The sequence below is a fragment of the Amblyomma maculatum genome, chromosome 11, assembly GCF_055883805.1.
Source record: "Amblyomma maculatum isolate TAMU_Amacu chromosome 11, ASM5588380v1, whole genome shotgun sequence".
Lineage (NCBI taxonomy): Eukaryota > Metazoa > Arthropoda > Arachnida > Ixodida > Ixodidae > Amblyomma > Amblyomma maculatum.
Window position 1 is genome coordinate 82,577,833 of NC_139354.1, and position 23,167 is coordinate 82,600,999.

Here is a 23,167-nt window from a genome sequence, read left to right on the forward strand (position 1 = left end):
ATGATGAGCAGAATGCTTGCACTGGAGCATCAAGTCCAATCTTCACCGTTTGCAGAAGGCCAAGGCTCATGGACACGCCGAACGGCTTGGGCGGGGGTGCTGTCTTCGCTCGAGTGGTCGTGAGGTCGCTTCGTCGTAGGGTCGGTAGGGTCGGCCTTGGGCTCTTCCTGGTTTTCATGTGTTGTGGTCAAGGCTGGGGATGGGGCTGGGGAGAGCGGCTGGTCGGGTCTGAGCACAAAGGGCTGGGGTAAAGCTGGGCGGCGATCTCCACGGGCTCTCGGCCTATTGACCCGGTGTACGGTTGGCTTCGACGGGGCAAGGCGAGGATGGGGATGAACCGCGCCTCTACCAAATTTACGTGGTGGCATGACAAGCGATGGAACACGGCGACACAACAAAAACAGAACGACGTGATGACAAGACGATGAAGTATGCTTTTTTAATGGCCAGCGGGCTTCGCGCGAGGGCTCCGCCCCGCGCCACTGCCCGCTTCGTCATCTTCGTAGCATTATTTATATATTTGTCCATATGAGCATATTTAAGGTTATTACACCTGCGATTACAAAACCACGTTTATTGTAATGACGCCATGGTAATTATTACTTTTGTGGGGCAGGCCACTCTGCCATGCGATCCTCACTCACGTCACAACTGAGAAAGCCAGGCGCGGTGCCTTGAGCTGTCAGGTCTATGTAGGTCCTACAATAGCAATTGCTGGTTCAATGTGAAATTCTTCCCGTTAAGTGAAAATGGTAGCAGCTGCTGAACTTGTCAGCAAAAAGGAATTCTACACTGCGTTTCGCGAAAGTCCCGGCCACTACAGGAGTCACAAACTATGATGCTACTTGCTCCGAGTAACTACCGCACATCAGACTGCCTTCGTATTGGCATATGGTAATCTTTAAAGGTTATTCAGAACATGACACGTCTAGGTGATTCCTATATTCGGAAGATGACACGTATAGATCATTCATATAGAACGCTTTCTTTTATTTCAGTAGGGAAGTGCTGTCGAATGTCCCCACAGCCTGCGCCGCATTTGTCATTTTTACTGTGTAGGCCTCAACCGCCTGTTGCCTCATATCTTGCTTGCATCTCCGGAACACGAAGTCATCAAACTCATTCCACACTTTGCTGATTAGCGTATCGTTGTAATTGAATTTCTCAAACACCGTAAAGTTCTGAAATGGCGGTAATGACGTCGTACGAGAGATAAATTCGGTAACTGCTACGCCCATCAACTGTAATGTGGCGTTGGCTGGAAATAAAGAAGTGTACGTTCTCTTTAGTGCACAAAACAAGTACACAGAAAAGCAACACCAAAAATTTCGGCAACCACCGCATTAAAATCTGAAATTCTCCGATAAGTTTTCTTTCTCTCCATCGCAGGTTTGCCTCTCTAATTAAGTTTCATAACAGGGGAAATGCGGACACATGAACTGATTACTAGTTTTTGTCGCAATATATATGGGTTTTTATTGATACGTGCACCCTTCTACATTATTGGTAAAGTGAGACACAAACCTCTGATTGTACCGTTTTTGTCAAAAGTAACCAGGCTGCGTGCTTTGCTTTAACTTCTACTGCAAAAGCAATAAAGGTTCGAAGAGGATCACAAATCATTATGAAGTGAGAACAGGCGCGGGCCTTTCGTTTTCACAGGTTTAAAGCTTGAAATGAAAGGTTTGACGAAAACTCGTCTGGTCGGATAAATTCATGAAGGGGCGCCGACCACAAAGGTAATTGTCAAAAATCAGGACGTTTCGGCTTCCACATGGAAGCCCTGTTCATTTCATGGAAAGTTCAAAGCACGAAGCTTCAGTGCGTTGCACTATATTCGTCCCAGGCATCTCGTGCACGTGGGCGAAGATTACCGGCATTGCGATTAAGCGTATGTTTCGGCGATTGAATCATCAGGGATTCCAGATATTGGCCAATTGAAACGTCTTGTGTTTGACAATTATCTTTGTGGTCGGCGCCCCCTCAACCCTTCAAGATTTATTTCTTCACATGTAGTATAAATTTACTTCCATACAGCCCAGAAGCAGTCCATGCAGCCTTCTTAATTTTGGCGAAGATGGCACATCAGAATCTCCGCTGACTGAAACTTTCGAAGGAAGTGTATGCCTCATGCATACCTAAAAATTCAAGGGTAATGTTTTTACCTTTTTACTATAGGAGGTAAATCCTTGAAAAATGAGGAGAAAATCGGTACTTTTTCTCCTAATGCTGTTTGGCGTACCTCCGGCATCTATAGCTTCATGCTTCATTATTCTTGAGGGATCGCTGCTACTGCAGTATCCAACTGAATTTCCTTCCTACTTAGTTCTCTGTTGTGAAAGGTCTCGCTTTGGGAGCAGTCGAAAACAGCGAAGGGTATCTTTAAGGAGCTAAGCAAAAAAAAATTTTTTTTTCTCAGTTGTTACACTTGCAACCTGTCGGAATGTGTAAAACACTGTGTATCGGCTTTTGAATCTTCTCGACTCCTTAGTAATGCTGCCATGCAGACCAACGACAACGCCCTCTATACGACCCTAAATCTAATGCTGCCATGGAAAGGTGTTTTTATCAACCAAGGAAGATCAATTGTTAAGGCCTGCTGCCGACGAGCCCGAATACTTAGATTGAACCTCCAGTGCAGGTGCGGGTATTGATGAGCGAAGAAACGAAGATGGGCATGCAACAGTGCGACAGGAGGAGACGTGCTCTCCAACGGACTTATCGACACCATCATCCCTGTCAACAGGCCCCCGCACCTCTCACAAACGTCCTTCGGGAGACCATCAACCGAATTTGCCTTCGGCAAGTGATGCCTGTCAAGGAAAGCGATCTTGTTTAACGATCGAGAACCAGGCTGTGCCAACACCTGGATCGACATCTTATAAAGTGACGATTAAATCTCTAGCTAACAAAAGCCTGACGGATATACCGAACAGGGTTCTCCAGGCTAACTTGGACGCTTGTCTCGGAACCAGAGGTTTTCGGTGCTTCACGGACAGGAAGAAGTCAAACACTATAGCTGTGTGGCTACCGACACTCACTGCGGTGGAACGTATGCAAACGCAGGTGTATTTCCATCACAAGTGAGATCTCAGTGCCTGTGCAGGTGCATCTAGTTGAAGGCTCCGGCTTGCAGCATTGCGTCTTTTACAACGTCGACGTAAACGAGGATCAAGCCACACTTCAACGTGAGCTGCACTGCCCCATGCCCCGCGTCATCCAGGTATGACATATGGGAAAAGGGTGTTCTTGCATGGTCACCTTGCAAAGCCCTCGACACTTCCAGCCTGTCTGTACTACTATGGCTGCATGTTAAGACCTTGGCCATATAAACCGAGTGTGGTTTGCTGTTACAACTGTTTCCGGGCTGGGCACATGCGCAAAGCTTGCCCTTTCGCTAATGCCGATGAAGGTTTGTCTGAAGTAAAAGTTACGTACCGATGCGGCTTCTGAAAATGGACGCCCACGAGATAACATCTCCAAGTTGTCCGACGAAGCAAAAGGCGACGCAGAAGGCTCGTCTTCGGAACACTAAGCATTTGCCAATACAAGACATGGCACCATTACAGACATCCAATTGCTTCGCTTCTCTCTAGTGAGTTGACGAAGAGTGGCCAGAGCTTCCTGAGCCAGCTTCGAATGCACCTCCAGCTAAGACGAAGTCTAGCGATACGGTGCTCATGGAACGCCGTCGACAACAGCCAATGCAGAAACGTACTCAACTACCGGAGGACGATATGGCTGCAGTAGACGAGCAAATCACTCATCTCTTAGCAGAGGTCTCCAAGCTCCGGCAACACCGCTAAATGCTTGCTCGACGTCGACGAGCTGTGGAATTAACAGCTAATTCTATCAAAGGCGCAGCATCGTCTTCTTCTTCCCGCGCAACTGTGCCATTTGCTGCCTATACCAAGTGTACCACAATGCCCACGGATAACTCAGCAGCATCGCTGCTCCGCTATATGGTCAACCAGTTGTCCAACCAGACGTCCGTGATACTGCAACGCTTGGACTATATTACCCGAAAATGGCGAATACCGGTCGTCCTGGTGTGCTACAGTGGAACTGTAGAGGCATTTCCACGAAGGTGGCTGAGCTCAAGACCTGACTACGAATTAACGAGCTCCGGGTATGGGCTATGTTCTGCAGGAAACAAACGCCTTACCAACAATCCGGGCTTCAGTGGCTACGTGTCTCCTGCTCCCCCGGGAGCGTATTAGCAAACCATATCCCGTAGGAGCACTCGAGCAGACGACGCTTTGGCGCGTGGTTCCTCTGAGCAGCGCCACCTGGCAACAAGTAGCGTATATATTGTCTAAAACGAATAATAACGCATTTAAAGCCGCTGCTCCAACGTTTTTGTAGCGCAATTCCGCAACGTTTTTGTAGCGCAACGATTCCACTTCCGGCCGCGCTAGCGAGCGGACGTGCTTATCATGTGCTCCAACGGAGCGGTGTCAGCGGCCGTTTCTGGCCGCGGTAACAGGGTTTCATCGAATGATGAGTACCGTGTTGTTCTAGCTAGTCTGCCTTCAGGGCGTTTGGTTTTGAATACCGTGTTTATGCATGCTGATGTGAGAGCCCGGCCCTACCGTGTGGAAGACTTCAGGGATACGCTGTCCCGTTTAAAACTGCTCCCCGAGGTTTCGGCCTTGGGGGCGTATCAAATGCATCACGTTTGGACAGTCACGTTCAAGTGTGCTGAAGGTGCAAAGAGGTTGCTCGAGAATGCCAAAGTACAAGTGAATATTCATTGCTGCGTACTCATCGACCCGTCGAATCAAGACATCCGGTTGAAGTTACACTAGTTGCTTCCCACCGTACCTGACGACGACGTACGGGCAGCTTTGCTCGCATATGGAAGAACGACTGAAGTGGTGAAGGAACGCTGGAGGGTCAACGGTGTTTCGGACAAGGGTTCGACGACACGAACCGTGACGCTGAAACTCAAGGCGGGGGTGACGCCGGAGGACATACCACATCAGCTGAGAATTACCGGTGAGCTGGCCCTTGTGGTAGTGCCGGGTAGGGCACCACTCTGCCTGCGCTGCCAGAGCACCGGTCATATTCGTCGAGACTGCAAGGTACCGCGCTGCGTGCTGTGTCGTCGTTTTGGCCACGACGAGACGGAGTGCGTGCGCACCTACGCCAGCGTCGCAGGGCCCATGGGGAGTGACGATAATTCGGACCTCCTAATGGACGAGGCTGATGCTGAAGCAACAGCAAGGGTAGAGGCTAGTATTGCTAAGGACGAAAAGGCGTCTGCCGAGCATGCATCAGGGAACCCAGTCGCGGAAGAAACGCGAAACCTTGAAGAAGACGCACTTGTGTCAACAGAGGAGCCTAGTACGCCAGCCGTGGTGCAAGAAAAAGACAACACTGTGCTGTCGGTGGAAAGCGTGAGTAAGGTGCAGGAGGCCATGGACACTTCCAAGAAAGACGCCGCCGTCTCGGCAACTAAGCGCTCGCACAAAGTCGCCGAGCCAGAGGGAGCGTCTCCTGGACTGAACGTCACCGGAGAACCACCTTCAAAGGCAGGTCCCATGTGTCGGCCGTCGTTGCGCCTACGGCCGAACAACGCTTCCAAGCGGAGGTTGACGGCAACAACGCCGCCGGCTCCACCTCCGCCGCAACCTGCTTCGTGGATGTAAGCGCAGGCAATTGCCGTGCGCTGGATCCTGCGCCTCGGGACCTGACGTCCAAGGTAAGCACCGTACTCTCGGTCTATTTACATGGTATAATGGCGCTACCAGATAGGTCCTTGCGACTCGCCACAATCAATGTTCGAGGGCTTACAGCGAGGAGGAGACAACGGCAGTTATATAGGTTGGCAGTGGAACAAGATATAGACATCCTTGCTGTACAGGAAACTAAAATCGAAGGCGACGATGAGACCGAGAGTATAGTGCTCCCTTTCACGTCAATGTACTACGCGTGTGTTAGTCATGCTGTCGGGCGATCTGCGGGGTGTGCACTCTTTGTTCGGCGACATTTGGGGCTGGATGTCCAGGCAGTGAGGACGGACATGTCGGGGCGCACGGTTGTATGCGATGTTGCTTTTGGCTCAGTAGAGTGGCGGGTGATATGTTTGTATGCTCCAAATGTGCTCGAGGAAAGACGACAGTTTTTTGAGTGTCTCAAAAATTTTATGAGTGTTGACCGAAAACTTGTACTGATGGGCGACTTTAATTGCGTGCTATCGGCGCGTGATAAAGCGAGTGTTACACCGCGCAGAGACGCCAGCACGGCAGTTTTGAGCAAAATAACTGACGAATTTGGGCTCGAAGACGTGGCGGAATCCCTAGGAAACGAGCTGTGCGTTCGCTTCACGCATTTTCAAGCAGCAAGTCATGCCAGACTAGATAGGGTGTACGTGTCGGCCGAACTGATTGCGCTTTGGGGTGAGTATCACGTGAAGTCTGTTTCATTCAGTTACCATTGCCTGGTAAGGGTTGACATTAGACACAAGGCAAAAAAGGAAATCTTCACATGGGATCTGTGGAAATTGAACGCGAAAAATTTGGATGACGATGCTTTCAAAGAACAGGTGTCAGTTATGCTTGAAAAAATTGAGAACGACACAGCCACAGCGATAAGCGAGCAATGGGAAACATTCAAACAAATAACAAACATGAAGGCATTGGAACGAGCCAGTGCCATAAAGCATGCGAAGAATAAGTATGAGGCAGATTTGCGGAAAACCTTGCAAATGCTAATAAATGAAGAAAATATAGCCCCCGGCACATTCAAGGCCGACATCTGTGAACTCAAGCAGAAGCTGGAGGAGATAGATATCGAACGTTATCACGGGGCGCTTGTTCGAGCAAGAGCAGATAAAGTGATAACCGGTGAGGCCCCAACTAAAAGGACCCTGGCAATGGAACGCAAATGGGCCAGCAAGAACATGATTTCTGAAATTGAGCAGGACGGAGTTATCGTAAAAGGAAAAAACGACATCGAGCACGCTTTCACACTTTTCTATACAGCCTTATTCATGCGTAGAGGGGTCAACTCAAACAGCTTCAAGGCAGAATTCCTGAATTTGATGCCCAGAACTGATGACAACTCAAAAGAGAGGTTAGAGCGCCCGATTACAGCCGATGAAATAGAGTTGGCAATTGACGACTTAACACGAGGGAAATCCCCGGGGCCAGATGGATTAAGCGCCGATTTTTAAAAAGCTTTTAAGCAGGAACTAGCGCCTATATTAGTTCGAGTTTTAGATGATGCTTACGAACGAAAGCGTCTACCGCCTTCATTCCTGTCCACTCATACAGTTCTGATCCCCAAAACAGATGATCGAGCCGCATTAAGGCAAGTAACTGCCTATCGTCCTATTAGCTTAACCAATGTTGATTATAAGATATACATGGAAGTACTCGCTAAAAGACTTCAAACGGTTATGAAGGATATAGTTGGACCACATCAGACGTGCGGTATCAGAGACCTATCAATATTCACAAACATCCACACGGCGAGGTGCGTGCTGGATTGCTGCGATGCTCTACACATGCGCGTCGCAATGCTCCAGCTCGATTTGGAGAAAGCGTTCGATCGAGTGCCACATGAAATTCTGTTTACCATTTTGCAACATGTAAATTTTGGAACAGTCATCACAGAGGGTGTCAAAATGGCGTACAGTGGTTGCACGACGCGGCTAACAATCAACAAGTCGGTGGGAGCGCGCATCGAGGTGCAACAATCTGTGCGCCAGGTTTGCCCCCTCTCGCCTCTACTCCTTGATATGTACATAGAACCTCTTTGCCTCAGTATCATCGGGACTTGCTATATCAAAGGCTTCAAACTACAGCTAGCCGAGGTCAAACTCCTTGCATATGTCGACGACGTTGCGGTGTTCTGCGTTGACTATGAGAGCATTTTGAAAACTGTGGATAATGTGAAGCGTTTCTGTGCTGCCAGCGGAAGTGCTGTCAATTGGGCTAAGTGCCTTGGATTTTGGCATGGTACTTGGCCAGAGACCCCTGATACTTTCGCCAACATGCAATGGCTTAGTACACCCGCGAAGTACCTAGGCGCTCCGTTAAAGTTTTGCCGCGACAGTGAGCCCTACTGGCGGAATCAAGTTGGGGAAATGAGGGATAGGACGGAGAGGGTGAAAGGTTGGGACTTGTCCATGTTCGCACGCAGCACTGTGTGCAATGTGTTTTTTGTTAGTAAATTGTGGTATGTGCTAAGTGTTCTGCACTGCTTGCGCGCTAATGGGCAAAATTTTCACCGCATATTCGCTGTATTTGTGTGGGGGTCGGTATGGGAGAGGAGAAGCCATACAAACCTCTTCCGTAGTGTTGGTAATGGAAGCCTTGGCTTGTCGCATTTATACCTGCGGCAGGTAGTTAATCGTTTCTGCTTCCTTTGAGACGTGAAAGACCCTTTTTTACGCACTGTGTTACAGATCAGATTAAGCAAACTTCTACCCGATTTTGTTGTTTCTACCGAATCTGTAACAGCCCGTGTTGTTGGTTTTCTCAAGGAAGTCGTGGCGGCCTGTAATTTCTTAAGTGCGAGATTCTCACGTGATTATTTAGCTGTAGTAAAGCGCAAAAAGTTGTACAAGGACCTTGCAGATGTAGTTTTTCCTGAGCCACTGTATCGCACCATGTACAGTGCCAATCCCGGTAGCGACGTTTTAAAGCGAGTAAAGAGAATGCATGTGGCTCCAGGCGCAAAGTTCTTTTTCTTTAGGCTGCACACCGGAACCTTAGAGGTAAAAACCTGGATGGAGGAAAAGGGACTGTACGTTCCCTGGGGTGTGCATTGTTTTTTATGCAGAAAGCCCGAAACCATCGAGCACGTCTTCTTGGAGTGTTTGGGTGGCGTGTTCGTTTGGGACTTACTGCAAAGAACACTGAAAAAAGACCTGCCACTAGACCCTCGAGGAATTCGTTTCCTAGCAGTGGAAAATGATGAAGGCGTCCCTTTCGACGCAGTAATGCTGATGGGATTGCACTGTATATGGAAAGCCTGCATGGCAGCGCGACACGCCGATATTGATGCAAGGCCGGCACGCCAGTACTTCTGTGAATCCGTTGCGGTGTTCGTGGCAACCCACAAGAATGTGTGCCCGGTGCCCGAATGGGTATCGAGAATTGAGCCCCTTATGCACATGAAGAGTTTTTAGCCCCTTTACATCAGTCAAGGTTTGGCTGGAAGTTTTAGCCAATACCAACGCTATGTACATGTGTTCTTTCACTTTTGTTGTGTAGCGATGTATGTCTAAGCAGGCAATAAAAAAAATTTGTAGCGCAATGGATCAACATCACCCATCTATGCACTGATGTCACTTAAGCATATGTTCAACTCCTGTGTTGCGATTTTGTTTCCGAATATTTTTTTTTTCAGTTGCCTTCACCACAATTATATCCTGCCTTCAGTGAGTGTATGTTACCTTTGGGTTGCGTTTAGAAAGACTTTCAGCAACAATCGTCCTGACAACAGTATCACTAAGCAATCACATTTCCCATTATGATTTCCTGCGTCAGTGAGTGTATGTTACCATTAGGTTGCGTTCAGACACATAACAATCGCTTTTACAGTGAGTTATGTTACCTTTAGGTTGCGTTCCCAGAGACCTTTCAGCAACAATCGCCGTTTAACTCGCTGAGAGCGTCGTCTGCTCCAGTGCGCCTACGGGATATGGTTTGGCAATACACGCCCCCGGGAAGGGCGGCGGTGTATTTTCAAACGCCGTTTCCTCATCTTTGCCTTTCTCTCGAAACCTGGTGCACTTCATATCAAGAGGTTGTAGCAGTTGCTGTGAAATTTCCGAAAGGAACCGTTGTAATTGTTTCTATTACATTAAAGCAGCCGGAGGCTCCCCTTCTCGTATTAATCTTGGCTGGTTATTGTGTCCGTCGGCAATACCCCGGGTGTCCGATTTTTGTCGGAGGCGACTTCAATGCCCCTAACCCGAATTGGATGTATCCTACTGCAAGCCCTTGTGGTAGCTTTGCGCGGGACGCCTCCACTGATGCCCTGTTTGCACTGTTCAGTCACACTGAGACAGCAATGCGGCCTGTGCCTCAGATATGTAATGCTGCCTATGCTCCGGACTTGACGTAGTGGTCGTGCGTGGGAACTCCCTCGTGGCACATGGAGCCAGACTGGTGCGGAAGTGATCATCACGCTATCATTACCGGTCTCCATAACTCACGTCTCTACCCTTTAAGCCGCAAATGTTCTGCGATCAACTGGGACAACTTTCACTCACGTCTCGATAGTCTGTCTTCAGATTCGTCGTCACTTCTTGTTGAGTGCATACAAAGTGCTCTAAATAGCACTATGACTACTACCTGGATTGATGCTGGTCAACCGGCACCAGATCTCGGCCTGTTTAACTTCTGGGCTGCCTGCCGTCAAGCCTAACTGGCTGTAAGGCGAGACCCTACTTCGACGCAGGCACGTACTCGACTGTATTATCTTACTGCTAATGCTCGGAGATATGCACGCGATCTCTCGCGATGCCAGTGGCATGCATGGTGCGAACAATGTTCAGCTAAATTCTCAAACGCCTAACTCTGGCGAACGTTTCGTGCACTAGAACATGGTCGCCGTTCTGCTGACGCAGCAGTAACGGCATGCTTTGCAGCTAATTTGTCGCCGGATAATTTCTCAAAAGAAGCAGCACGAACATTTTTCTCAAAATATGATTCACTGCCTCCTTCAGCTGCCAAATTTTAATTTGGCAGGTATCCGTTCAGATGCATACACAATCCCATCTGCTCCTGAAGCAGATGGAATTGCGAGTCTCTTTTCTATGCCTGAGCTACTGGCCGCAATTGATGAGGCGAAACGAAAAACAGCGCCCGGCCCGGACAAAGTTCAGTATGAGGTTCACAACAACCTGAGTGCCGTTGCACTCCCTCAACTACTAGACACTATAAACAATGTATGGCCGCATGGTGTCGTACCTGAGAGCTGCAAAACCACTGTGGTGATCCCTATTCCCAAATCAGGAAAGCCCACAACAGACCTCGCTAACTTGCGACCAATCTCATTAACATCAACGCTGTGCAAGCTTGCAGAGAAAATGCTGGCTACACGACTTTCTTGGTGGCTGGAACGGTTTTTATCATTCCACTCAAATTGGATTTCGTCCATACATAGGTACAGAGAACGGGTTGGCTGTCTTGGCATCAGCAGTACTGTCAGCGCTGTATTTTGTTAAAATGAAAGCGTTACCTAATGTGTTCACATACGGCAGCGTGTGGCTGCGTTTGGGAGCTGAATAATTAGCAATCACGCCTTGAAAACTAAAATTTAGGACTTCGCTTTGAGCATGTGGCGCGAACGCTTTAGTGGCTTCAGTTTGCCCGCATTTCTTGGGGATCGCCGTTCGCGTATACACGTGCTTTGCTATTCGCTTACCAGTTAACCGTTTAATTCGTACCCGTGCTATCTCACACAAACAGGTTAGCGTATAGCCGGAAGTAGCCACGCGACACAAGGACAGGCAAGGTATATATAGAGCTCCACTTTAACCACGCCGTATGATTGTGCCTTTGTGTCTAGTTCATGATCCAGATGACATATGGAGGACTGTATTCCAATGACTATCAGGAATCTTCAGTTTATCAGATATATTACGGGCTGAAAAAATGTTGCAGTATAAAGTTTAAAATTATAAGAGGAAGTATAAAACAAAGCGCTGCTTTTGAAACTTGTCAGTATTCAGGCCTAAATTCTGGCATGACTCTTTAAGGTGTTCCACTAAAATTTTTGTCTATATTATTCAGGCCTACTTCTTTATCTCTGCGAAAATTGGAAGCTATAGATTTGCTTGTTATTTCTGCATATTATTTTGATTATGGCCAAAATTCAAAATTATCAAATAACGGGCAACTTTCACTCGAATATAAAGAACTACCGCACCTTCAATTCTTATGGGAATCTCCTAAATATAATCCAAAGTACCTTATCAACCCCAGACACTAGAATGTGTTGCAGTAAATAAACTAAATATATAAAAATAAATATAAGACTGAATGCATGTTGTCATTCTACAGAAGTGCTTATGGCTTCCTATTAAGGAGTAGACGCCAAAATATCGATTTATTATTTGCTGAATTTAGTTACACTCTCACTTGCGCCATATCCAAAACCTTTTCTGCCTTTTTACAGTCTTGATGATTGCTCAAAGCGGAATAAGGTCCACACATCTGACAATTTCACTGGGAGAACTTGCCTGAGATAACCTCTAGTTGGGTGCAGGCTTTTTCTCACATTTATGTAGTTTTTTCCTGTAATTTTGAAAGTTTACAATAAAGGGGAGAACTGAAGTGAGGGTTCAACTTTTCTCTATCCTGTATTTCTTTTTTTTTTGTTTTCTTGCGAGGTCCTCCGCTATTCGATCCAGTTCTTAATTATGATATTTTATTTCTGCATTTTGAAGAAGTTAACAACACTCTATTCTTGAGGATCATTTTTCCAATGTGCACCTAATTAAAGTCATAAGCAAAACGCTCTGGAGCATAATAGTTTAGGTGCAATTTTATATTTCCTTAAAGCAGCAGCACGAATGAGCCAAGAAGACAAGCGTTCGTGTCGATAGAACCATATGGCTCAGAAGAGCGATGAGCCAACACGGAGTGAACCCACCGTCCACCTAAACTGCAAAGCGTACGTAACCTTCAGTTTAGGTGATGGGCGGGCTTGCTTCGTGTTGGCTTGCGTTTTCTCTGAGCTAGACAGCTATATCGCCAAGAATGCTCGCCATATCGGCTATTTATTTGGCCCATTTTTTTACTCTACACCAGATACACCGGTGTAGCAAATCTCCAATACCTCCAGTGGTGTTTTTAAACACTAGTGCAGCTGGTTTAGGTTAAAATAATGGCACTATTGTCGTAGCTTAGCTTGTTTGTGGCCCATTCAGCTGACTTCTTTGTGGAAAGATCTCTGGTGTGAGGTATACCAATGAGGAAAAAATAAAGACACTGAAAAAATGCGGAGGACATTTTCCTTGAGTGCATGGGATAAAAAAACGCACTGTACAAACTAAAAGTTCTGCTATGAGATATGTCCGCGAGCACTTTGACCCACAGCAAGTAGGGACGCCTGCGTTTCTGTACCAGTCCATTAATAAAACCAGATTAACGTCCCTATAATCGTAATGACACCATCTGCAGCGCTTTTTGAGGGAACATTGAGAGGAAAGCCGACCAATTAAGTGCTATTCCCTGAAACGCTCAGTTAAACACACAAAGGAAAGTAGGCAACTATTTGCTAATACGCATTGATTTTATATCACCTACATTTATGCTGCCTTCGCGGAAGCTCTAATTTGTCCCTGTAAAAGGTTTCTGAATATTTGTTGTTTGGCAGTAGTGTAGGTAGCATACCTGTATCACCGATGATGTTGAAGTACCCTGATATATCCACAGGGTTACTTTCATAATATTTTTCTATTGTAATGTTGATTGTAAAGCTGTCCTTGACATGTCTTCCGTAAGAAAGTTTGCCTTCGTATGTAGCGAATACGCCAAGGATGGAAAACCTGCACACGGCCGAAGGAGGCGGAAAAGGATCAAATTTGCAGAGCTCCTTTTCGTTTGCCACGCTGACGTACTGCATGGACATCTTTCCTCCTGTTAGGTTGAACCTGAATTGCGTGTCAGATTCGTTGAATGGGTTACGAATGGCGAAGTATCTGTCCGGCAGGTCTAAAATGTTATCTTGAGGGAACACGGCTCTCCAAAGTGTTTTCAACACTCGGCTGTCATCTGGTCCACCTAGGCAGTAAAAGGAAGGAAATGACAGTGGAAGCAAATGAGAGATAACAGAAAAAACCAATCAAGTATCAATGAGGTCACAATAAAAATGTATCTTTTTTTGCCAAAAACCGGTTCTGTAGACATGTAAGAAAAATGAATCTGAAAGAAGGGAGAGGTTTCAGTTTTCAACAAGAGCACACGAAGTAATCCCCTTTGTCCGAACACTGCATATACACGCACGCACGCACGCACGCAAACACACACACACACACACACACACACACACACACACACACACACACACACACACACACACACACACACACACACACACACACACACACACACACACACACACACACACACACACACACACACACACACACACACACACACACACACACACACACACACACACACACACACACACACACACACACACACACACACACACACACACACACACACACACACACACACACACACACACACACACACACACACACACACACACACACACACACACACACACACACACACACACACACACACACACACACACACACACACACACACACACACACACACACACACACACACACACACACACACACACACACACACACACACACACACACACACACACACACACACACACACACACACACACACACACACACACACACACACACACACACACATATATATATACGTACTTGGTTGCTAGAGGTAACATACGAGTGAAAAATTCCTTCATACTGTTTCCAAGTTTATTTGTAGTCGACGTTTCGGCAGGAGCCCTGCCTAGCGTCGACTGCAAATAAACTTGGAAACAGTATGAAGCAATTTTTCACTTTATATATATATATATATATATATATATATATATGAAGGAAAGAAGCGGCGAGGCCAAGGAAAGCGTTGGGAATGGTATTTATGCCTTTTTTTTACTGTTTACTTGGATAATCACAGAAATTAGTAATGTAATCTGTTTAGGGGAAAGATAATTAAAACCAAAGTAGAAGAAAAAACAACGTGCCGATGGTGGGAACCGAACCCACGATCTCCGAATATCGCGTCCGGTGCTCTTCCAACTGAGCTACATCGGCCGCTGTCCCCCCTGCTGCTTGCTTGGGTATTTATGTTGTCTGTATACGAACCTTGAGAGTGTTCACCAGCGCCACCATCAACCATAGCGGCGGACGTGGAACGTCATTTGTTACCGTCAGCGTCACGTAGAACGTGATCAAGAGCGAGGGCAAAAACTGTGCTAGAACCCTACCTATGGCTTCAAGACTATAAATATATTGTTACGAGACGGCAAGCCGTTGAAAACAGGAGAACAGAGGACAGAGAGATGGTCGATGACTAGTGAGATGACGTTTAATGAAAATGTTGCCGGGCCTAGCGCGAGCGCTCCTGTCCGCGCCACTGCCCGCTTTTTCTTCCTTGATGTCGTCCGTAACATGACCCGGGGCCACCGAGCGATCGTCCCGATCGTGGACGAGGAAATGCACAATGTTGATAATTCCATGGCATGATGATGGGCGTGTCTAGATGCTTGAAAAAGGAGAGGAAGAATAGAATTGCTTGCCGGCACAATGATTCGCGATGAACCTTGGCAGGACACTCTCGGGCCACACGTTGACACGACTCGATGGCGGAGGCCAAGGCACGCACCGCATGGCATGGGCAGGGGAGAATGTCTTGAAGTGTAGCGATGTCTTGGGTCGTAGGGTCCTTGGTCGGCACAACAGGTAAGTGGGGTCACATTAGGTCATTCGGGTCTCTCCTTGTGTCTTGTGGTCATGTGTGGCGTCTCGGGTCAGTCTCTCCTTCGTCGTCTCTTGTGGTCGGGGCGGGGGGGACGGGGCGGAGGAACGGCAAGGTCTTGCTGGGTCCGGCAGGCTGGGCAACAGCCATGCAGTGCCTCCTAACCTTTCGCCGATGGCGCAAGAAGTCGCAGGGCGCTGATGCTCCGGATCAGGATGGGGGGGGGGGGAGGGGGGTGATGATGAAGTACCAGCACCTCCAAATAAATGTTACGATACGGCAAGCCGATGAAAACAGGAGAACAGAGGACAGAGAGATGGTCGATGACAGTAGATGACGTTTAATGAAAATGTTGCCGGGCCTAGCGCGAGCACTTCTGTCCGCGCCACTGCCAGCTTTTTCTTCCTTGATGTCGTCCGTAACAATATATATATATATATATATATATATATATATATATATATATATATATACCTTACTGATTTTACTGGCTGTACACCATGCAATAAAGCTCGCTGTAAAATCAGTTGTTTCCAAATGACCGCGGAAAAAGTAGCGGTTAGCACGGCTTCCAAATACCGTATAAAAATTAAGGACAACGTAACCTGGGACACTGCCATTGTAATATACCTACTTCAATGTTCCTTCTGACAGCTCCAGTATATGTGGCAAACTGCGACGTCTTTTAGATTACGTTTTAACAATCACAAGGCACACAGTACAAGCATACCCAAGCTACTATTGTGCAAGCATGCAAGAATGCAAGGTCATTCATTTCGTCAACTAAAGATCACTATATTTAAATCTGGATTTGGATCACACCACGATCGTGAAGTCAGATGATCATTTTTAATTCACGAGTTTAATGCTGTGTCGTCAGGTATTAACCAAAGGGTAGCAAAGCTAAGCTATCTATCTAAACAAAACTATTTCTGCAACTTCGGAAGATCATCAGGGAGATGAGTAGTATCATTATCACTCAGTGATATCTCCCTTTTTTAACATGTACGCGTCGTGACTACCTCACTGTCCACAGCTTAGCCACGTGCCTTTTTATTTTTACTATTTCGATGATTGGTTATATACGTTTGCGCAAGCTTGGGCTCCGTAGGATTCTCAACAATGCCACGCCACCACGTGTTATTGTTTTCTTGTTATTTTAAATCGGTTGCAATCTGCATCATGACGCATGTGTGACTGCATGAGTGTTACTTATTTTAGTTTTGGTTATTATTACGTGGTCAGCGTCATCAGTACTGATACTAATAGACGTAGCGTACAAATATAGGACACTGCCTGTAACCTAGCTTCTTCCGATGAAGGCCGGTCCCGCGCCGAGACATCAAATACATTCTCGTTTCCTTTACGACATCTGACGTTTTCCGAACGTGTTCTCAACTAAGCGCAAAAATCTTTTTCACTGTATTTCACGAAGGGTTCAGGGAAGACGTTGGTGAAGACCGTCGACTAGAAATTTCCCGTTTCCCCAACGACTACTGTAGTGATAGGCGAGTCCCAAATGAGATATGTCCGCGAGCACTTTGACCCACAGCAAGTAGGGACGCCTGCGTTTGTGTACCAGTGCGGTGCCGTAATCAGCGAAGTCTGTGCCCTATTGGACTTTGTTCCGCCAGCAACGAAGACCTTGATCCTGCACGTTGGAAATAACGACCTCACCACGAGCACGAGCCGTACCACCTTCGAAAAGTACCTGAGCCTGTTTGACCTATTACAAAGAAACGACAGGAGATCAAGCGAATTTACTTAAGTCTAATCTCACGAACATCAGAAAAGCGCCCCTGTCGAAAATGTAGTGAAACTCTGGTGTACCCCTGCAATACACGGGCTTGCCTTTTGAACAGGCTTCTGAGGGAGTACTGCCAATAGTCAAGGCTTGCCTTGTACCAATGACTGGAATGGCTGCCTACCAGCCGTATTCTTTCTGCCGACGGTTTGTACTGTAGGTTCAAGGGTGTTGCTATCCTATGCAGCCACATCGGAATGCTGTACATGCAACCGAAGCCTGCTTCCGTGACCACATCTTGGTACAATAGTGTTAGCCAGTAGCCTTCCGTCTACCCAACTGGAAGACCCCTCTCATAATAGCCTAGACTTCCAACCAGTAACCTTGAACCCTCAACGTCAGCCTCTCCCCGACCTGTGGCTCCTCCGCCCAAGAAAGTAACATCAGGAACCATCTCTCTCTAGTGGATATAACGAATTTACTCTTGTAAAATACCTAGATAATTTTGCACGCAGCCTGAGACTCCGAGAGTATTTCCATGACAGTGCCGTTACCAATGATAAGGAAAATGCATTGCCCTCATCAAAACACGAGTCCTCCTGTGTAGCGTAATAAATCTCTAGGCATGTATACAACAACGATGTAGCAGGACATGCTATGGGCATATAAATATAAATTTCCTTTCCGGTACAATTATTCATCTGATGAATCGGCAGGAATGAAAAAAAAAATGACGAGTTTAACGCTGCTGAACCAAATATTGAGCGAAAGCATTAGCTGCGGGTGACCGAGCGTTCTTCTTCGTCTCTTTTTCTTCTTTTTCAGCTAACATATAAAGCCCCGCTTTAACCAAGCCGTATGAACGTGCCTTAGTGGCCTATAGGGGTAACGTGAATGCTAGGGTCCTAGCAGGCTGATTCTGACATAACCATCCCATTTGAAACGAGAGACCCAAGTTGGCAGCTCCTGCCAACTGAGCCGCGGCTCCGACAGCGCCACGCCGACCGCTTGAGTTGGGAGCCCATCTCTCTCATTTGTGTCACGTGGGGTGTGACGTTACAGCATCACATGGGTAAGACGTGGCTACCGCCGCGCTACGCCGACCGCTTGAGTTGGTAGCCCAGCTCTCAAACTAGTGTCACGTGGGGTGTGACGTCACAGCGTAACGTGGTCAGGACGTACGTGGCTATCGCTGCGGTACGCTGAAGGCTTGAAATCTAGAGTAGTATTGCTTTCTCAATAAAAATACCATCCATCAATATTATTTCAAGGCCGGCAGACGAGGGGATGCCATAGTTGTTATGAACACTTCGATTACATTACTGAGGCCCTGAGACAACTAAATGAGGACACGTTTTAGAAACCTCTTTATTCTGACTCGCCATCGCAATACAAATCAGAAGTAATTCACATCCTAGACGGTCTGTTGAAATCTGGCAAAGTTACAGATAAAATACGACACTCGCTGGTTCCTCTCAATCCTATTATCGGTAAATTTTTCTTATGGCTGAAGACTCGCTCATTAACAACATTCCTAACAAATTTTCTTTTATAAAGGATACCACTCATTTCCTAACTGATATCAAGGACCTTAATAACTCACAGGGCTCGCTTCTTTTGCCTCAAAGATCACTTCTCTGTATAAAAAACATCGCATTGTGATGATATTCAGTGAGAAATGAATGCCTATGATGAGCACTGCCCTAGCTTATAGACCAGTTGATAGTTCTATTTTATACCCCCCTGAGACATATACTTGAGAATAACAATTTCTAGTTTAATAAAAACAACTACGTTCAGTTTAGCGGTACTTCAATAAGTGCCAAAATACGTCCTAATTATGCCATTATCTTCATGGGTGCCTTGAAAAGAATTCGTTAATATTCTGTTGAAAACGTTCGTTTGCAGACGCCATTTTTATGATATATTGAGAATCTGGCAACACAGCGAGGAACTTCTTGCGTTCATTGAAGATTTTAATAATTTCCATTCTTTCAGCTATTAGTTTACTTGATGAGACGGTTTCCTTTAACGGCGAAGAACTAACTACTTGCCTTTATAGAAAACCTACTAAGTACCAATAGCACCTTCACTTTAACAGCAGCCATGTAAATCTTTCCAATAACAGTATTCCATACATTCAGACAATTCGTTTTGAATAAATCTTCCGAACCATCTGGCATTTACGGGTATTGAGCAGAACTTCGATGCGTTAAAACTAAACAGAAAATCCCGCAGAGTTAATTGACGACGCCGTGGAACGCACAGACGCACTTGACCACGAGTCATTACTTTGTAAAAAAAAAAAATCCTATTTGAAAACAGTAAACCAATTTGTTTTTAACCTACTCAGCCTACCTTCCTATAACGTAGCAGGGATTCTAATTAGACGTACGTGTACAATGACATCGTGAGACAAAGGGTTGGATAAAGGATATCTTATGGGAACAGCTGCTAGCTGTATTCTGACGCGCTAAAGACTTCCATGACATTTTAACTTCATCGGTAACCTACTCAGCCTCTGTTCCTATAGCGTAGCAGGGATTCTAATTAGACGTATACAATGACATCGTGAGACAAAGGGATTGGATAAAGGATATCTTATGGGAACAGCTGCTAGCTGTATTCTGACGCGCTAAAGACTTCCATGACATTTTAACTTCATCGGTAACCTACTCAGCCTCTGTTCCTATAGCGTAGCAGGGATTCTAATTAGACGTATACAATGACATCGTAAGACAAATATATTGGATAAAGGATATCTTATGGGAACAGCTGCTAGCTGTATTCTGACGCGCTAAAGACTTCCATGACATTTTAACTTCATCGGTAACCTACTCAGCCTCTGTTCCTATAGCGTAGCAGGGATTCTAATTAGACGTATACAATGACATCGTGAGACAAAGGGATTGGATAAAGGATATCTTATGGGAACAGCTGCTAGCTGTATTCTGACGCGCTAAAGACTTCCATGACATTTTAACTTCATCGGTAACCTACTCAGCCTCTGTTCCTATAGCGTAGCAGGGATTCTAATTAGACGTATACAATGACATCGTGAGACAAAGGGACTGGATAAAGGATATCTTATGGGAACAGCTGCAGGCTGTATTCTGACGCGCTAAAGACTTCCATGACATTTTAACTTCATCGGTAACCTACTCAGCCTCTGTTCCTATAGCGTAGCAGGGATTCTAATTAGACGTATACAATGACATCGTGAGACAAAGGGATTGGATAAAGGATATCTTATGGGAACAGCTGCTAGCTGTATACTGACGCGCTAAAGACTTCCATGACATTTTAACTTCATCGGTAACCTACTCAGCCTCTGTTCCTATAGCGTAGCAGGGATTCTACTTAGACGTATACAATGACATCGTGAGACAAAGGGATTGGATAAAAGATATCTTATGGGAACAGCTGCTAGCTGTATTCTGACGCGCTAAAGACTTCCATGACATTTTAACTTCATCGGTAACCTACTCAGCCTCTGTTCCTATAGCGTAGCAGGGATTCTAATTAGACGTATACAATGACATCGTGAGAGAAAGGGATTGGATAAAGGATATCTTATGGGAACAGCTGCTAGCTGTATTCTGACGCGCCAAAGACTTCCATGACATTTTAACTTCATCGGTAACCTACTCAGCCTCTGTTCCTATAGCGTAGCAGGGATTCTAATTAGACGTATACAATGACATCGTGAGACAAAGGGACTGGATAAAGGATATCTTATAGGAACAGCTGCTAGCTGTATTCTGACGCGCTAAAGACTTCCATGACATTTTAACTTCATCGGTAACCTACTCGGCCTCTGTTGCTATAGCGTAGCAGGGATTCTAATTAGACGTATACAATGACATCGTGAGACAAAGGGATTGGATAAAGGATATCTTATGGGAACAGCTGCTAGCTGTATTCTGACGCGCTAAAGACTTCCATGACATTTTAACTTCATCGGTAACCTACTCGGCCTCTGTTCCTATAGCGTAGCAGGGATTCTATTTAGACGTATACAATGACAACGTGAGACAAAGGGATTGGATAAAGGATATCTTATGGGAACAGCTGCTAGCTGTATTCTGACGCGCTAAAGACTTCCATGACATTTTAACTTCATCGGTAACCTACTCAGCCTCTGTTCCTATAGCGTAGCAGGGATTCTAATTAGACGTATACAATGACATCGTGAGACAAAGGGATTGGATAAAGGATATCTTATGGGAACAGCTGCTAGCTGTATTCTGACGCGCTAAAGACTTCCATGACATTTTAACTTCATCGGTAACCTACTCAGCCTCTGTTCCTATAGCGTAGCAGGGATTCTAATTAGACGTATACAATGACATCGTAAGACGAATAGATTGGATAAAGGATATCTTATGGGAACAGCTGCTAGCTGTATTCTGACGCGCTAAAGACTTCCATGACATTTTAACTTCATCGGTAACCTACTCAGCCTCTGTTCCTATAGCGTAGCAGGGATTCTAATTAGACGTATACAATGACATCGTGAGACAAAGGGATTGGATAAAGGATATCTTATGGGAACAGCTGCTAGCTGTATTCTGACGCGCTAAAGACTTCCATGACATTTTAACTTCATCGGTAACCTACTCAGCCTCTGTTCCTATAGCGTAGCAGGGATTCTAATTAGACGTATACAATGACATCGTGAGACAAAGGGACTGGATAAAGGATATCTTATGGGAACAGCTGCAGGCTGTATTCTGACGCGCTAAAGACTTCCATGACATTTTAACTTCATCAGTAACCTACTCAGCCTCTGTTCCTATAGCATAGCAGGGATTCTAATTAGACGTATACAATGACATCGTGAGACAAAGGGATTGGATAAAGGATATCTTATGGGAACAGCTGCTAGCTGTATACTGACGCGCTAAAGACTTCCATGACATTTTAACTTCATCGGTAACCTACTCAGCCTCTGTTCCTATAGCGTAGCAGGGATTCTACTTAGACGTATACAATGACATCGTGAGACAAAGGGATTGGATAAAAGATATCTTATGGGAACAGCTGCTAGCTGTATTGTGACGCGCTAAAGACTTCCATGACATTTTAACTTCATCGGTAACCTACTCAGCCTCTGTTCCTATAGCGTAGCAGGGATTCTACTTAGACGTATACAATGACATCGTGAGACAAAGGGATTGGATAAAAGATATCTTATGGGAACAGCTGCTAGCTGTATTCTGACGCGCTAAAGACTTCCATGACATTTTAACTTCATCGGTAACCTACTCAGCCTCTGTTCCTATAGCGTAGCAGGGATTCTAATTAGACGTATACAATGACATCGTGAGAGAAAGGGATTGGATAAAGGATATCTTATGGGAACAGCTGCTAGCTGTATTCTGACGCGCTAAAGACTTCCATGACATTTTAACTTCATCGGTAACCTACTCAGCCTCTGTTCCTATAGCGTAGCAGGGATTCTAATTAGACGTATACAATGACATCGTGAGACAAAGGGATTGGATAAAGGATATCTTATGGGAACAGCTGCTAGCTGTATTCTGACGCGCTAAAGACTTCCATGACATTTTAACTTCATCGGTAACCTACTCAGCCTCTGTTCCTATAGCGTAGCAGGGATTCTAATTAGACGTATACAATGACATCGTGAGACAAAGGGATTGGATAAAGGATATCTTATGGGAACAGCTGCTAGCTGTATTCTGACGCGCTAAAGACTTCCATGACATTTTAACTTCATCGGTAACCTACTCAGCCTCTGTTCCTATAGCGTAGCAGGGATTCTAATTAGACGTATACAATGACATCGTAAGACGAATAGATTGGATAAAGGATATCTTATGGGAACAGCTGCTAGCTGTATTCTGACGCGCTAAAGACTTCCATGACATTTTAACTTCATCGGTAACCTACTCAG

The 23,167-nt window shown here is 45.8% G+C and overlaps 1 protein-coding gene and 1 pseudogene across 1 annotated transcript in view; one reads left to right on the forward strand and one right to left on the reverse strand.

Moving 5' to 3' along the window:
• Positions 1–969: 969 nt before the first annotated feature.
• LOC146174274 (uncharacterized) overlaps positions 970–23,167 on the reverse strand; it is a 157,967-nt gene continuing 135,769 nt past the window's right edge. Inside the window, exons 2-3 of the mRNA XM_084584939.1 lie at positions 13,359–13,748; positions 970–1,258 (exon numbers count right to left, since the gene is read on the reverse strand). Of these exons, the coding sequence (XP_084441065.1) occupies positions 990–1,258; positions 13,359–13,748 (659 nt within the window). The 3' untranslated portion in view covers positions 970–989. The remainder of the gene's footprint in view (positions 1,259–13,358; positions 13,749–23,167) is intronic.
• On the forward strand, positions 4,419–5,651 carry LOC146174275 (uncharacterized; annotated as a pseudogene).